Source organism: Podarcis muralis, chromosome 7 (assembly GCF_964188315.1).
Source record: "Podarcis muralis chromosome 7, rPodMur119.hap1.1, whole genome shotgun sequence".
Lineage (NCBI taxonomy): Eukaryota > Metazoa > Chordata > Lepidosauria > Squamata > Lacertidae > Podarcis > Podarcis muralis.
The window spans coordinates 9,703,273-9,719,970 of record NC_135661.1 but is presented as its reverse complement, the minus strand read 5'-3'; the positions used below and the strand labels follow the sequence as shown (position 1 = coordinate 9,719,970).

Below are 16,698 nucleotides of genomic sequence, written 5' to 3'. Positions count from 1 at the left end.
GGGGGGAAAGGGAGGGAGACGCGCGAGGTCAGCCCCGCCTCTTCGCCGGCGAGGAGAAAGAGAGGCGGGGCGGAGGGGGGAGGAAAACCCCTCTGAGCTCCCTCACATCCGGGCCTCCGGCGCCAGCCCAGCCCCGCGATTGGCTGCGCGGCTTGCCCTCATTTGCATAGCCCGCCCCTCTCTCCGTTCGCCGCTCGTGAAGGTCAGCTGCGCGCAAGTGCGCTTGCGCGGGAGGGAGGGGGACGGACGTTGTGGCGTCCTACCGTTCGGAGCCTGGACTGCGATTCCCGGCATGCAGCGCGCTGCCCCAAGGCGGTTGTTCTGCTGCTCTCTGGCCGGCGCCGGGCGAGCGCGGCATTGCCGGGAATTGTAGTTCTTGGCCCTACAAGACCATGTGCTGCTCTTCCTAGGTAGTTTCTCTTCCCGCTCCCTGTCTTGTAGAAGCAAAAGGGGGCTGAGCAGCAGAGGGCCGGGTGGCAGCCCCCCCCCTCAGAGACAGACCCTCCCCCTGCTGGGGCCTTCACTTTTTCGTTATTCCTTTCCTTTGTTTTCTAGTGAGGAGGACTATTGTGACGCCTCTTCCGAGGTGCCGCCATGCAAATCCCCGCAGAAGACGCTCCTGCGAGCTTCACTGCAAGGTCACAAAAGGGCAACGACGGCGTCACGGCGTGGAGGGGGAGGGCGAGGAGGAAGTGTTCGCAGATTCCCACACCCACAACCAGATCCCTCCTTCCTTCCCTGGACACGTGAAACCCTTCAGACGGCTGCAGAAGTGGGGGAGTGGGGGAGGGGGGGAGCTGCCGAGGCAGGTTTAGCCCCACAGTAAAGGTTTACTCTCCCGCAAGTGTGTGTAAGATTGCAGCAGCATGAGCGCAGTCCTCTCTGCACCCTTAAGTTGTAGGCCCTGTAAAGTTCAGTAGCTTAGATATCTAATTGAGCAACGGGGGATCCGGAATAGTTCAGTCTTGTCCAAGGGCCTGGGGGAGCTGGTGGGCCAGCTTCGGCATCACCGTCACTGGGCCCAAGAAAATTTCACTGAATTTTCTCTCTCCTTTGACAATCTTTTGAATGAAGTCTAGAGTTTGTATCCAACAGAAGAAGTTACCTTTAGTGAAATGCATCTTTGCTGTGAGCACACCTTTCGTTGGAAGGCGTTCAGAATTCTTGATAGGAAACTGATTGGAGAAGCAAAGAAGCCATGCTTACCCCTTTGTTCTCCAAGATGACATTGCCACTTTGTTCTTCAAGATGACATTGCCACTTGAGATTCAGAGAAAACGTGAGAGGAGATGCAGAAGTGAAAGAGGATGCAGCTTAATGCAGATCAGTTTGACTTCAAAGTGCAGCTCAGCACAGAGATCAAAGGGGCAGAGACAGTTTAGGAATCAGGAGAACTCCCGCTCTATTTGTCAACCTCATGCAGACTCTTCTGAGCAACCTTCAACAATTTATTTGTTCATTAATTGAAGGAGAATGTTTGGGGGAGATAATGGAAGACATTATCAGCGTGTTAACAGTGCAAAACATCCTTGCCTTTTCAATTGTCAACATTTTGCCTGTGACTTTCGTAGGAGCTAAAATCGTGAATGATAAAGTGTCCATGGAATTAAATTTAGGTAAAGCTGTACAGTGAAGGATCCTAAGCACATAGGGGGAAATGAGTACAGTTTTCATCTTACTTGAGATGAGTACGTTTGTTTTAATCTCACAGGCACACATACAAGCTAGTTATAGCTGCCATGAATAAACTTGTTTTGCACCAAACATATTTTAATTCAATAAAAATGGTATAAGCTTTGGCAGAGATTTGATCCTTCTTTGCAGAGTATTCCGCTAGCATGGCAGGTTCCGTTTCTTAAACCCAAATCCCAAGGAGAATCCCAAGGAGGGTTGTGTTCAATGTCAGGCCCCCTTTCTGATTTCCCAAGGGGCTACTGTGCAGCTGCTAGGAATCTTAAAAAATAATATCACTTTTCTGACTCTGCATGGCTCATTTGAGTTAAATTCCCAGCAAGACTTTGTTTTGCAATTTAAATTGATTGGGTAGAAAGGGCATGTGGACTTTGAGTGGGGAGGATTCAGCTCACGTACAGTCACCAAGGAGACGAACTTTGATCTCCTGTTGGTGCCAATTTGGGACTTTTAAAGAACATTTTAGACTAGTTTGTTTTTCAAGCGAACATCACAATTTGTTTATACATTTGTCATCAGTGCATGTGCACTTTGCAGCAGAAGTGGGACAGGACCCTGCCCTTAGGAGCTTATAGTGTATATCAGGGCTGGGGACCCTGAGACCCAGGGGCCACATGTTTCCCTCCAGGGTGCTCTATCTGGCCCTTGGGGCGCTCCCTAGACAACACCCTCTTTCCCCAGGTCACACCCTTCACCAGATATGCTTTGCAGTTTCCTTGAGCATTTTTGCCAAGCTGGAGTACGCCCTTGAAATTTGATAATGCTTCCTGCTTGCCTGGATAGAGAATAGAGTTGTGTGTTTGTGTTGAAACTAGACTACTTCACAGTGGTAAACTTCCCAGTTGTTGCTTTGTCCATTTCTACCTCTGGCCCCTGCCTTGCCAATGGGCAGGCAGCCCCTTGAAGATTGTTCATAGAAGAAAAAGCGACTCTCAGGATGCAAAAAAGTTAATGATCTCTGGCCTATACAAGTTCTAGTGTTATGAGAGGAGAAAAAAATATTATTTTATATCCCTGAACTATGTCACTCTTGGTCACCTTTTCTCTAAACTAAAAAGTCTCAAGATGCTGCAAGCTATCCTTGTAGGGGGAATTCCTTCATCCCCTTGATCATTGTGGTTGCCGTTGCTTAGGTGCAATTATCTTGCACTCCTTTCGAAGAGTGCAAGAACCCAGAGATGCATTTTAAATAAAAGCACACATTCTACTCATGTAAAAACACCAGGCAGGCCCCACAAATAACCCAGAGATGCATTTTAAATAAAAGGACACATTCTACTCATGTAAAAACATACTGGTTCCCAGACCATCCGCAGGCCAGATTGAGAAGGCGACTGGGCCGCATCCGGCTCCCGGGCCTTAGGTTGCCTACCCCTGTGTTAGACACATGATGATGTTGGCTGTGGTATCAGAAAGTGGCCAACAGTTTCAACAGAGAGAAAAGACTTGCACCATTGAAGAGTGATCCTTCTTGGGTTAGGTCAGGTGTGAGTCACACTGGCAATGGGCAGTATGAGTAATAATCAGCTCACACTGCTGTCCTCTGCCAGCTTGGGACTTCTGGAAAATATTATACTCTCACGCAAACAGAATTAACTATAAACTGGAAGTTTTGCTATTTAGATGTTATTCGAAGTCTCCTGTGAATGAACAAAACATATTCCAGTGCGCCCTCTGCTGCTCAGATACTGAAGTGGCTGAGCATTTATAATGGGGGGGGGACTTGATCAGTGAGGTGGATCAGGAAGGAAGCCATCTGCAGGGATATAATTAATTTCTTCCATAATCATAAAAAGAAGTTTCTATATGCTCAGTATGTAGAAACTCACATTTCCTGCACACCGCCAGCATCAGACAGAGAATGATAGGAATAGAGGTAGTAAGGGAATACCTAGCTACTTTAAATGAATTCAAATCTCCAGGACCTGATGAGCTGCACCCAAGATTACTAAAGGAGTTTGTGGATGCAATCCAAGAGCCTCTGTCTATAATCTCTGAGAATCCTTGGAGAACAGGTGAGGTCCCTACAGATTGGAGGCAGGCAAATGTTTTCCCCATCTTCAAAAGGGGGGGGGGGGGAGAGAAGACCTAGACAACTACTGACCAGTGAGCTTTCCTGGTTCTAGGGCCAGAAAAGGTCCTAGAACAGATAATTCAACAGTCTGTCAGTGCTTAGAAAAGGATTATTTGATTGCTAAGACCCAGCATGGGTTTCTCAAAAATATGTCATGCCAGATGGATCTCATTTCCCTTTTTGATAGAATTATAGGCTTGGTGGACCAGGGGAATGCTGTGGACATAGTTTATCTGGATTTCAGTAAGGCTTTTGACAAAGTCCCCCATGATATTCTTGTGGAAAAAGCTGGTAAAATGTGGGCTGCATAGGGTAACATGTGGATTTTTAACTGGCTGACTTTAAACAAAGTGCTCACTAATGGTTCCTCGTCATCCTGGGAAAAAGTGACCACTGGGCTCTGTCCCAGGCCTGTCATTCAATGTATTTATAAAAGACTTGGACGAAGGAAGTGAGAGGGTGCACATCAACTTTGCAAATGACGCCAAACTGGGAAGGGTAGTTAATGCTGCAGAAGACAGAATCGGGATTCAAAATGGCCTTAACAAATTGGAGAACTGGGCTCAAACTGACAAAATGAATTTCAGTAGGGACAGTTGTAAGGTTCTGCACTTAGGCAGGAATAACCAGATTTACCAGTATAAGATCGGGGACACCTAGCTTGCCAGAAGTACATGTAAAAAGGATTTAAGGGTCAAGTCAACATTAAAAGACCACAAGCTTAACATTAGTCAAACCGTGTGATGCAACATCACAAAAATCTAATGCTATTCTAGGCTGCATCAAGGTCAAGAGAAGGTAATTGTACCACTCTCTTCTGCTTGGTCAGACAACATCTGGAATATTGTACCCAGGTCTGGGCACCACAGTGTAAGGATATTGGCAAGCTGGAATGGGTGCACAGGAGAGTGACCAAGATGATCAAGGGTTTGTTTTGTTTTGTTTTTTTTATATAATTTTTTTTATTGCGTTTCTTTCCATAATTTTGTACATTCCAGACACATACAGTAGATACAAGAAACAATTTTTTCTTTTTTAACAAAAAAAACAACAACACAAAAAGAAAATAAATCCCTATTTGGACTTCCCCACCCCTTCCGGATCTGCGTTCTTTAAATTGACAATGTCAGCAATTTGTTACCTTATTTCATACCTCACTGTAACTTTCAATTGTTATGTATCCAAATTCAATGTATTGTATCTCAGTTTTAATGCCTTTAAAATAAACATAACATATTCGATTCAATTTGTCTCCTTTTCTCTTTTATCACTTGTTTTACCATTTACTTAATCATAGTTGCTAAAGCATAACATTTCCTGATCGTGCACTATCTTAAGATTCATACAGTTTGTAATATTTTTGCAAATAGTCTTTAAATTTTTTCCAGTCCCCCTCAATTGTTTCTTCATCCCAATCTCGGATTCTGCCGGTCAGTTCAGCTATCTCCATGTAGTCCATCAACTGCGTCTGCCATTCCTCCAGCGTGGGCAAATCTTGTGTCTTCCAACTCTTTGCGATGAGTATTCTTGCTGCTGTGCTAGCGTACATAAACAAAGTTCTGTCCTTCTTTGACATTTTCTGGTCCACCATACCCAGCAGGAAGGCCTCTGGTTTCTTGGGAAAGGTATACCTAAATACCTTTTTCAATTCATTATAAATCATTTCCCAGAAGGCCCTCACTTTTGGGCAGGTCCACCAGAGATGGAAGAAGGTCCCCTCTGCCTCCTTACACTTCCAACATTTGTTGTCAGACAGGTGATGTATCTTAGCTAACTTGACTGGGGTCATGTACCACCGGTATATCATTTTCATAATGTTTCCCTTCAGGGCACTACATGCCGTGAATTTCATTCCGGTGTTCCATAACCTTTCCCAGTCTTCAAACATAATGTTGTGTCCAACATCCTGTGCCCATTTTATCATGGCAGATTTAACTGTCTCATCCTGTGTATTCCATTTAAGCAGCAAGTTATACATTTTCGAAAGTGTCTTAGTTTTTGATTCTAACAATTCCGTCTCTAATTTCGATTTTTCCACCTGGAAACCAACTTTTTTGTCCATTTTAAAAACCTCTTGAATTTGAGCATAGTGTAACCAATCTCGCACCTTATTTTTTAGTTTATCCTGGCTCTGCAACTTCCAGTTATCTCCAATTTTTTCAATTAATTCCCAATATTTCGGCCAATAGGCCTCCATATTGGGTCTTTTTCGAGCCTTGGCCTCCACCGGTGATAACCACCTCGGTGTTTTGCTCTCTAATAAGTCTTTGTATTTCAACCAGACTGCAAAAATTGCTTTTCTGACAATATGGTTTCTGAACAATTTATGAACTTTAACCTTGTCATACCATAGGTATGCATGCCAACCAAAAGCATTGTCAAAACCTTCCAGATCTAGAACATCAGTGTTTTCCAACAAGAACCAATCTTTCAGCCAGCAGAAGGCTGCAGCTTCATAGTACAACCTCAAGTCCGGCAGGGCAAACCCCCCTCTTTCTTTCGAGTCAGTTAATATTTTAAACTTTATTCGGGGCTTTTTGCCCTGCCAAACAAACCTGGATATATCCTTCTGCCATTTTCCAAAACATTCCATTCTGTCCACGATCTGTAAGGTTTGAAACAAAAACAACATTTTCGGCAATACATTCATTTTTATGGCTGCGATTCTTCCCAACAAGGAAAGTTTCAATCTTGACCAAATTTCTAAATCCTTTTTAACTTCCAACCAACATTTCTCATAATTGTCATGGCAGGAATAACCAGATTTACCAGTATAAGATCGGGGACACCTAGCTTGCCAGAAGTACATGTAAAAAGGATTTAAGGGTCAAGTCAACATTAAAAGACCACAAGCTTAACATTAGTCAAACCGTGTGATGCAACATCACAAAAATCTAATGCTATTCTAGGCTGCATCAAGGTCAAGAGAAGGTAATTGTACCACTCTCTTCTGCTTGGTCAGACAACATCTGGAATATTGTACCCAGGTCTGGGCACCACAGTGTAAGGATATTGGCAAGCTGGAATGGGTGCACAGGAGAGTGACCAAGATGATCAAGGGTTTGAAGCCAAGCCTTATTAGAATGGTTGAGGGAGTTGGATATGTTTAGCCTCGAGAAGAGGAGAATAGGATATGATAGTCATCTTCAAATACCTAAAGTGCTGCCCCATGGAAGATGTAGTAAGCTTGATTTCTCCTGCCCTGGAGGCAAGGACCTGAACCATCAAGTAACACAAAAGGAGATTTCAGCTAAGCATCAGGAAGAACTTTCTGACAGTAAGGGCAGAGTGGCTGGATTGGAAAATTAAAGTTCAGTCTACCTGCATGTACAGTATTGGGGTGCTTAGGGTCAAGGTCAACGGCTGGAAGCACTTGGGCCAAAGCTGGTCCAGTGTGTGGGATGGCATGGCCTGCTTCTGCTTTTGCAAAAGGGGAGCAAGGGGGCACTTTGAGCAATGCAACTGGCATGCAGGCTGCTGCAGACGCCACCATCCCTTTTCAGCCTGGAAAACTCGCTGTTGGCAATTGGACCTGCAATTGGGCCTACTATTGGGCCTTATGAAGATTATGGCCACTGGGCCCATCACCTCCTGGCTAATAGAAGGGGAAGAAATGGAGGCAGTGAGAGATTTTACTTTCTTGGGCTCCATGATCACTGCAGATGGTGACAGCAGTCACGAAATTAAAAGACGCCCGCTTCTTGGGAGAAAAGCAATGACAAACCTAGACAGCATCTTAAAAAGCAGAGACATCACCTTGCCAACAAAGGTCTGTATAGTTAAAGCTATGATTTTCCCAGTAGTGATGTGTGGAAGTGAGAGCTGGACCATAAAGAAGGCTGATCGCCGAAGAATGGATGCTTTTGAATTCTGGTGCTGGAGGAGACTCTTGAGAGTCCCATGGACTGCAAGAAGATCAAACCTATCCATTCTTAAGGATCACTCACTGGAAGGACAAATCCTGAAGCTAAGGGTCCTATACTTTGGCCACCCCATGAGAAGAGAAGACTCCCTGGAAAAGACCCTGATGTTGGGAAAGATGGAGGGCACAAGGAGAAGGGGACGACAGAGGACGAGATGGTTGGACAGTGTTCTCGAAGCTACCAGCATGAGTTTGACCAAACTGCGGGAGGCAGTGGAAGACAGGAGTGCCTGGCGTGCTCTGGTCCAGGGGGTCACGAAGAGTCGGACACGACTAAACGACTAAACAACAACATTGGGCCTCAAGGTCGTTGCCACAGCAACAGCGCCATGCTTGTATTTCCTTCCCATGATGCCTCGGGGGCGGCGCTGTTCTACACGAAGTGATTGCGGGAGCCGCCGCCGGCTTCAAGTCTGCAGCGGGATTTGGCGAGGCTCCCGTCGTGCCTTGCGCCGTCTCCATAGCTACCGCCCGGCGGGCGTCCGCCGTTGCCTAGGCCGCGGCGGCCTCACGGGGAGGCGGGATGGGCCCCGGGTCGCCGCTGCGGTTCTTTCCGGGGCTCCTCGCGGCCTGCCTCCTACTGCCGCTGTCCTCGTCCACGGACGCGCCAACGAGCGCGGCCACCTCGGAGCCCCCATCCGGCTGGGATGAGGCCACGTCGGGGGCGCCGACAGCGGGTACCCCGCTTCACCCGACCCCTAGTCCCGGCCAGGCCTCCTCTAGTCCGGGCCCCGCCAGCAGCCCTGCGTGGACTTCCGAGCCGGGCCCCGCCAGCAGCAAGCCCAGTCCGACAGACGCGGCGGGGGTGCCCGTCCCTTCGGAGCTGCCGGACCCCGGAACGACTCCCCGACCTGGTCCGTGGCCCGCGCCTGTGACCGACGGTGAGCCCCCAGCCCCGCCATGAGCGATGTGGGGAGGGTAGGAAAGGGAAGAAGCGGTAGGCCCGGCGGCTAAATGGAGCCTCCAGATACAGGGGGAGTCTACCTCGGAACCACAGCGCAGGCTCGACAGAGGGGCGTCTCTACGTGCCCAGTTTCCTGGAGGCCTCCGGCGTAGTCGCTGTTCAAAGTAGGATGCTGAGCAGTGCGGACTTCTGGCCCCGTTAGTGGTGCAGTTCTGATGTTCTTATACACGTGTATTCCCCCCCCCCCAATTTGTTAACATTAATTTTCCAAAAAAAATTAAACAAACAAACATAAATCTCAACTGTATTTAAACCAATCTTAGTAACATTGTTAAGTGACTTCCTTGAATTCCCCTCGTTAAATTTCAGTGTATATCATTATAAGTTTTCCAAAACCAGTTTTCTCATAAAATTAACTTAATCCCTTAACACCCAGCTTTCTTTCTATTTTAACTTTAAACATATTAATCTCTAACATGACCTATCTGGTACTTGCAAGTGTTTCCAATTAAATTATCCTAACATATTTAACTAATTAGTCTTTGAATTTCATCCATTCCTCCTGCTACTCCTCCTCCTCCTGGTTGTGGACTCTTCCAGTCAGGTTGGCTAGCTCCGAAAAATCCATCATCTTCATCTGCCATTCCTCCACTATAGGGACGTCTTGTGTTTTCCAATTCTTAGCTAACAAAATTCTTGCTGCAGTTGTGGCATACAAAAACAGTTTAACATCTTTCTTGGGCAATTCTAAACCTGTTATTCCAAGAAGAAAGGCCTCTGGTTTCTTAATAAATGTATATTTCAACATTTTTTTCAATTCATTATAAATCTTCTCCCAGAAGTCTTTCACCTTGGGGCAGGTCCACCACATATGATAAAAGGTACCCTCCTTTTCTTTACATTTCCAGCATAGATTATCACTGTTATGATAGATCTTTGCTAATTTCTTTTACACGTGTATTGCACAAGTTCAGCCCCTGCTGCTCGGAAGCTGCATCGCTCAGCATTTTGATAGGTGTTGGAGGGACATGCGGCTTCAGGTACCTCTTGCAAGTGCACGGAGCTGGCTGCTCTCTGCCACGGATGGAAGGATGAAGAACCAGGGGGACCTTTGGTTTGCTCTGGGGGGGCTCCTCTCAGTGCGGATGAGTGACACAGCAGATTATGCAGAGCTGTTTTAAAATTAGATACCAAAAAGCAAGCCCATTGGAAACAAAAAGCATTAAAAATCTTTAAAACAACGGGGATGCAGCCAGCTAAGTCATAAGTAGGTCAAGTTCATTTATTGACCCTATTTCAGTATCCCCATTTCAGTATTTCTGCCCCCTTATTGTACATTCATATAAACACAAATTACTAGTATTAAAATGCACACAATAAGCTGCATGAATATGGAGAAGAAGCCTTTGAGAGACTATGCATGAAAGCAAGTCCTTTAAACCTTCTGGTTTTGTGGCTCTGTATATAATAGAAGAAAGAAGTTGGGCCGTATCCAGTATTGCGCCTGGAAGAGGGACTTCCTTGCCCCCCCTCCCCCAGGTTTAACATTCAGTACTATTTGTCAAAACCTGTTTGTTTTCAGTGGCCGAGTTGTGTGTCTGTGACCTCCTGGTGGACCAGTGTGATGTAAATTGTTGCTGTGACCCCATATGCACTGCTGCAGATTTCAGCCTCTTCACTATGTGTTCAGTTCCTGTTGTCACGTAAGTGCTTGCACATGCATCATGGCTTGAAATATAAAGAATGCACCTTTGAACAAATTCATAAGTTCAAGAAGGGTCTGTGCTGCCTCAGAATATGTATAGGCATATGTCTGCCTAAAAACCAGTCTGTAAACCCAGTGCAGTGCAGCTTCTGAGCGGAATGGAAAGTAGAGCTAGTTGAAATATGCAGCTTTGAACATGGCTTGTTGGCCTATACCACCCCAAAATACTTGGGGGGAGGCGATTTCTCTGGAAGCTTCCCCACACCAGAATGTGCATGAATGTGAAAGGTCAGCACATCAGTCTCTCTGATGGATGAGCGTTCCATATACAGAGTGGTTTTGAAATGGAGATGTGTCCCTTTGAGTATTCTGAGGTGGTACAGCCCCATAAGAGTAAGAAGCTACATGTTTGAATTGACTCCCCCCCCCCCCCCCGGCTTTCCATTCAGGAACTTTTATTTTAATAGTATTTATATAAAATACTTTTATTTTAGTTTAGATATTAAGAAATGGTGCTTGAGACAGATACGATATGATATCTTTATTGTCATTGTCCCATATAGAACGATGAAATTGAAAAATCTACATAAGATATTCAAAACCCTCTAAAAACTCTGAAACCCCATTTTAAAATACAATATACTATAGAGGGACGTGGGTGGCGCTGTGGGTAAAAGCCTCAGCGCCTAGGGCTTGCCGATCGAAAGGTCGGCGGTTCGAATCCCCGCAGCAGGGTGCGCTCCCGTTGTTTGGTCCCAGCGCCTGCCAACCTAGCAGTTCGAAAGCACTCCCGGGTGCAAGTAGATAAATAGGGACCGCTTACTAGCGGGAAGGTAAGCGGCGTTTCCGTGTGCGGCTCTGGCTCGCCAGAGCAGCGATGTCACGCTGGCCACATGACCCGGAAGTGTCTCCGGACAGCGCTGGCCCCTGGGCGCACAACCCTAGAGGCTGGCAAGACTGGCCTGTACGGGCAGGGGTACCTTTACCTTTACCTTTATACAATAGAGACTCCTTATACTGCGTTTAAAATCAGAATTGCATTTGGGTAGAAACTGTTTCTCAGGCGGCTAGTCCTGGTCTTTATAACCCTATACCTTCTTCCAGAAGGCAGAAGCTGAAAGACATCATTTCCGGGGTGCATACTATCCAGAAAATACATTAAGGATTTTGTATATCTGTTGGGCTGAAATATTTTTCTCATTGTCTTTTTAAAAATCTCTGGGGGCCTTTTCCAGCTGAAGAGCAGAGTAAAAAAATATTTAAATCAGAAGAAAGCTTTTTTTCCCCTGGGGTATTTATTAACAGGGCTGTGTTGAAAAGGGAAAGCCATTTTTCGCAAGAAGGCAATCCAGGCTATTGGCTAAGAGGAGTAGATTATAGAAACTGAGCAAGTAGAGCTGAGTTTGCTCACATACGTTAATGTTGCCAAACTTCTACTAGCCAAGAAAAGAACTATCTTGCCTTCTCAACCCCTTTTCTGACTTCTAGGATGTTGCTGACCGTTACCCACAGTTTTTCAAGCTAGCCTTGCAGGTGTTAAAGCCACAAAATCACTGTAAAGTGCCAAATGATGTTCTCTGAATATGCAGAGTTGTGCGTTTCTGCTATGTGATCAATTGCACAAAATCCAGCACAAACTTCCTGGCTTTGATATCCCAGAATTAATTAAAAAGAAGCGTTGCAATGCTTTTCATATCTCCATACCGGAAGGATAATTCTCTACCCATCGAGGGAACTTTTGTAAAGATGCATTTATGTATACAGCATGTGCTATTCGTGTCCCACTGCTGCCCCCGCTCTGTCTTATTAAAGCACCACACATTATGCATGGGGAGCTTTGCTCTGGTTTTCTTTCTCTAGGCAATCTAGCTGCTTTCCTCTTAACAGCTGTTTATGCCTCTGGTATTTTTTGTATGTTGTGAATGAGACAACCAAATAAAGCCAGGCTGGTTGGTGGCATTTTTGTTGAATACAAATATGCCAGCAAGTTTTTATTGCAGCATTCAGGGCTTGAAACACCGGTTTTGTTCACTTTTTTAGATTGCTTGAAATAACTGTGAATTCTGGGGACAAAAGGCCACCCTTATCAAACTATTCCCTTCTCTATACATCAGCCCAATCTCACTGTGAGGGCTTATTTCCAGCTCTGTGGGAAATGAATCACCCTATCACTGGGATTGATGCTTGCCATTGTTCTGGCCCACATTGCTGATTGCCACCCACGTTCAGGTACTTTCAGAGCTCTTAGAGACAGCAAAGCAAAAGTGTGCTGAATTTTAGATGAATTTTCTGTTATGAAAAGAAATGTGGCCTTGCCAGTAGAGAGGCAAATCACATGTGTTTATGTTCTGTGCTGTTCCCTCTGGAAAGTGCTGCTAAAATGCCAGGCATTGTACGCAAACACGTCCTTGCATTGACATTCCTCTTACCGATAATCACTTATTAACAATAAATACAAGTTGGAACTAAGGAAAAATTAGAAACCTAAGCTTAAAACGAACGATAGAGGTGGCAGGTGAAGCCGCTGCAGGGGAGCTGATCTATAATGTGCTCTCACTGTTTCTGTTAAATTCTTCAGAGGCTCAGTTCCATTCTTATTGGTCATAGCAGTAATCACATGTATCAGGTGAGACAAGAGATTCACTCAAACCTATGTGACTGAGCCAGGATTTGAATCTAGCCCTCAGCAGAGTAAGGCTGGGCAATATCAGCTTTTCAACATTGCAATGTATCACCAGCTAAACATCTCAATATAGTGATACATCATGATGTTGAAAAGTGGAGGGAGGAACAAGCTGCATTGGCTTGTGAGACACTGGGGTGAAACCGCCTCTGCTCTCTCTTCACACACCTGCCTTTTGGGTGGCAGAAAAAGGGGATCAGAAATTCTCCACAAGGACAATATCACCCCAAAGGAAGGTTGCAGTTTGAAAATCTATTGAACAGTATCTAATATTCCTTGTTAAACTCCTTTGTATGATTTGATATTGTTGCATGACATCAGTAAGGGTCTCCAGCTGTTTTAGACCCTTTTCCCAGAATCATTTGTAATAAATTATCTTTATCATTTATATGCCTTGTTTTTAGTGTCTGAGGCTTGAGTGGTGAGCTATAATAGCACGTGGCTGCTGCAGTGTCATGTCTGGTGCCAAAAGCATTCCATGGGCTGCTCCTGCTCTGTGTTATAATGATGTCTTATGTGAAAAGAGGTTTGTTTGGTTTTTTTAGCTTTAATTTTTATGTTTGTTTCCCCTGCAGAGGTGACAGGCATCTCTGCAGGCAGCAAGAAGCTCTCTATTCAATAGATCCAACAGCGCATCCTCCAGAGAGGATCTTTCAATTATCCGACAAGGTCAACCCCAGCATTTTCTGTATTCAGTCCACCAACAGTAAGTAGAGCCAAGTCGGGCATGAACCTCTTGTCTGGTTGATTCTTCAAAGGCCTTGTGTTGAGGGTTGAGATGAAGAGAGAAAGATGCCTGTCATCTGTGTGTGTGTGTGTGTGCGAGTCATTTTGTCGCAGTATGTCAGAACTTCCTCCAAGACACTTTAAAGCATATAGTTGGCTGTTGCTTAGTCTGCTCCGTTTGTCTTTAGTTGCCTCTGCGTATTATGGCAATGTTATTTTACGGTTTTATATTTTTGCCCCTATAATTTATCCCAATTATTTTATTATATCCTGCTTTACAAGATAACAGATCCTTCAAAGGTACCTTACAGAAAGCGGTAAACTACTTACCAAAATGCACCCCCCAATATTTCTTGCTTCTTGCATACTGCCTTCAGTAAATGAAGGGGGGGGGGGCTTAAAAAATCTTTTTAAAGTGTTTGTTGTTGTTTGTTTTTTATTTGTGTTATTTTTGTTGAAAAATTAAGAAAATATAAAAATAATAATAAAATAAGTATTTCATTAATACAGTTGATTTACTTTAGAGGGATTTATAGCAGGGTTGGGAAACTAGCCCTCCAGATGCTTCTGGACTTCAGCTTTCATGACTATTGGTCGTGCTGGCTGGATCTTATGGATCAGTGTCTAGCAGCTGTTTGGAAGGCCACAGGTCCCCAACCCTGTTCTGTAGGGTGATACCCAACACAAATTTATTTGATTTCAATGTGTCAACTCTTGAGTGTGACTAACATCTGAATATCGCCCCGTCCTGAAGACTTGAAGTTGGTAACAAAAGCTAAAAGCACCCAAATACACCTGAGTGTATTTCATTGGTTTCTGCTCTAGTCTTCCAGCCCCTGTTAACGTGTCTCCTGGACATCACTATTCCTGCTCTCTGTACATTTATAGGGATCAGGCGCGCCAGCTCCTGTGGGCCAAGATATCTCGGGCCTCCTCAATGTTGAGGAGGCCTTCATGCCGGCATGTTCCTTTGACGATCACCAGAGCGCCTTCGTCAAAGGTGTGCTGGCGATCTCCGCCAGGGAGCCGGTGAGGAGATTTCACCCCTCCCATACCCAAGAATCTCCTGATGATCTCCTCATGGTCTCTGCTGACTCTCCAGAGAGGAGGAGGCGTGTCCTGCTATCTACTTATTCTGCCCAGCACCACATCAGTCTCTGTGTTTGAGAGAGTCAGTCAGTCAGTGTATCGGAGAGAGAGAGAGTGTTAGAGATCCTAGAGATAAGGTTGCTGCTAAGTGCAGCTGCAGACTCTCAGTGTAGCATTGATTTATGCTTAGAATATTCAGCTCTGTATATAGTTTTGTATCATAGTTGTAGTTACAGAATAAAAGGAAGATATTCTACAGAGCTGCTCTCCGAGTGGTTTATGCTCTGCAAGACTCTGCAAAACTCTGCTGCGCAACGACTGTATTATTGAGACAGTGAATCCGGTGCTCTCAGCTCTAAGCTGTGAGTCCACAGCACTTTGACCTGTTCCTGTCCAGAAGGTGGTCTCTGGAAGTGCTACCCAGCTCGCCTAGCCCAGTCGGGGCTGAAGTGTATGAGTCCAGTTGGTGGCACTGGCTCAAGGGCGATGCTGACAGCCGGTTCGCCCTGGCACATCCTTTTGATGATCACCAGGGCTCCATCTAGGAAGGTGTGCTAGTGATCTCTGCCAGGGACGTGGTGGGGCGAAGTGTCTTCTCCCTGGTGCGTCCTTTTCATTATCACTAAGGCACCTTCCGCACTAGAGCGCTTCGGCGGAGGGGGAGGAGGTGGCCTTGCTGAGGCAGCCTCAGTCTCATGGCAGTGAACTAAACGTAAGGAAGTGGGCAGTTGGGGAATGGTGGGCCAAGTCAGCCTGGTTGGGTTGGGGTGGCATGCACGTGGCGTCATGCCCCCCCCCAAATGTTGGGTGCAACTCGCCGCCTCTGATAGGGGTAGACAAATTCCTTTACCTTATGGGATGGCCCATAGCACGGTCTCAGTGGCCATTCACACATGCTCTTAAAGTAGTCTCTACCCTGTTTCCAACCTTGTTGCCCCAATATGTGGTGGCATTTTTCCTGTGCGATCCCAGAACTTCCATGAGTCCCAAAAGTTCAGTAAGAATAAACTCCAAAATTCAGTTAAATGTACTAAATTGAAGCGCTCTTTCTTCTCTACCCACCCCCAGACAAAGCTGCCTTATCGTTCCAAGCCCCAGAAATACCTACTATGCACAATTTTGATAGGTTGCTTCAAGAATTTGGCGACAATACCTTTGGTATTGAGAGCAACCTTGCACTGGAGGATGAGTTGGACACCCGGCAGGCTACAAGTACAAACAGTACCAGCAAGTACAAGGTAAAGTGGGGAGGTACATGTGTACACCCATTTTGTTAATTATTTCTTCAAAGAAAGCTCTTTAGCCAGACTTTCAGAGTGGCTCTCATATCAATGAAAATAGCACAGTTTCTTTTTAGGCTTACAGTCTAAAAAGACACAGCATCTGAGGAAAGGGGATGTGGAGGGAAAGGGGAAAGCAAGCAAACTCAAGCACCATATCCTTAATGTCCCAAGGTTCTTAGCATTACCAGCTGGGAAGTGGGGTGGTTATAGTTCAAAATAAAACCGCCTGTGTTTTTTTGTTGACAGTATAACGATCCCATACAGACATCAGATGGGTTCCTAAATCTCCCTGCTCCTCTCTTCCTCGCCTGGTGTACCCACGGTAACCCTGCAGGTCAGAGATTATGTGCTGTCCTTTCCTGGCTCTTTCTACCCTGCTGTTTGGGCTTTATCTGAACAACAACAAATATTGCTTAATTTTGTAAATATGTAACCTGCCTTTCCACCAGATGGCGCTCAAGGTAGCTAACAAGTATTTTTATTTATTATTTATTAAATTTGTATACTTCCCTTCCTCCGAAGATCACAGGTTGTTTCACAACACATAATATCATTATTACCACTACTAATATATCATATTGCTTAATAATGTCGTTTCTAAGTGTTGTTGCTGCTGTTAT

General features: G+C 45.3%; 1 protein-coding gene across 2 annotated transcripts in view; it reads left to right on the top strand.

Annotated features, from left to right (window-relative positions):
- Nucleotides 1-8,069: 8,069 nt before the first annotated feature.
- TCTN1 (tectonic family member 1) overlaps nucleotides 8,070-16,698 on the top strand; it is a 19,938-nt gene continuing 11,309 nt past the window's right edge. Inside the window, exons 1-5 of one of the 2 annotated variants that reach the window (XM_077931187.1) lie at nucleotides 8,070-8,569; nucleotides 10,175-10,295; nucleotides 13,556-13,686; nucleotides 15,864-16,033; nucleotides 16,325-16,412. In XM_077931187.1, the coding sequence (XP_077787313.1) occupies nucleotides 8,212-8,569; nucleotides 10,175-10,295; nucleotides 13,556-13,686; nucleotides 15,864-16,033; nucleotides 16,325-16,412 (868 nt within the window). In that variant the 5' untranslated portion in view covers nucleotides 8,070-8,211. The remainder of the gene's footprint in view (nucleotides 8,570-10,174; nucleotides 10,296-13,555; nucleotides 13,687-15,863; nucleotides 16,034-16,324; nucleotides 16,413-16,698) is intronic. The other variant, XM_077931186.1, reaches the window with a different exon arrangement.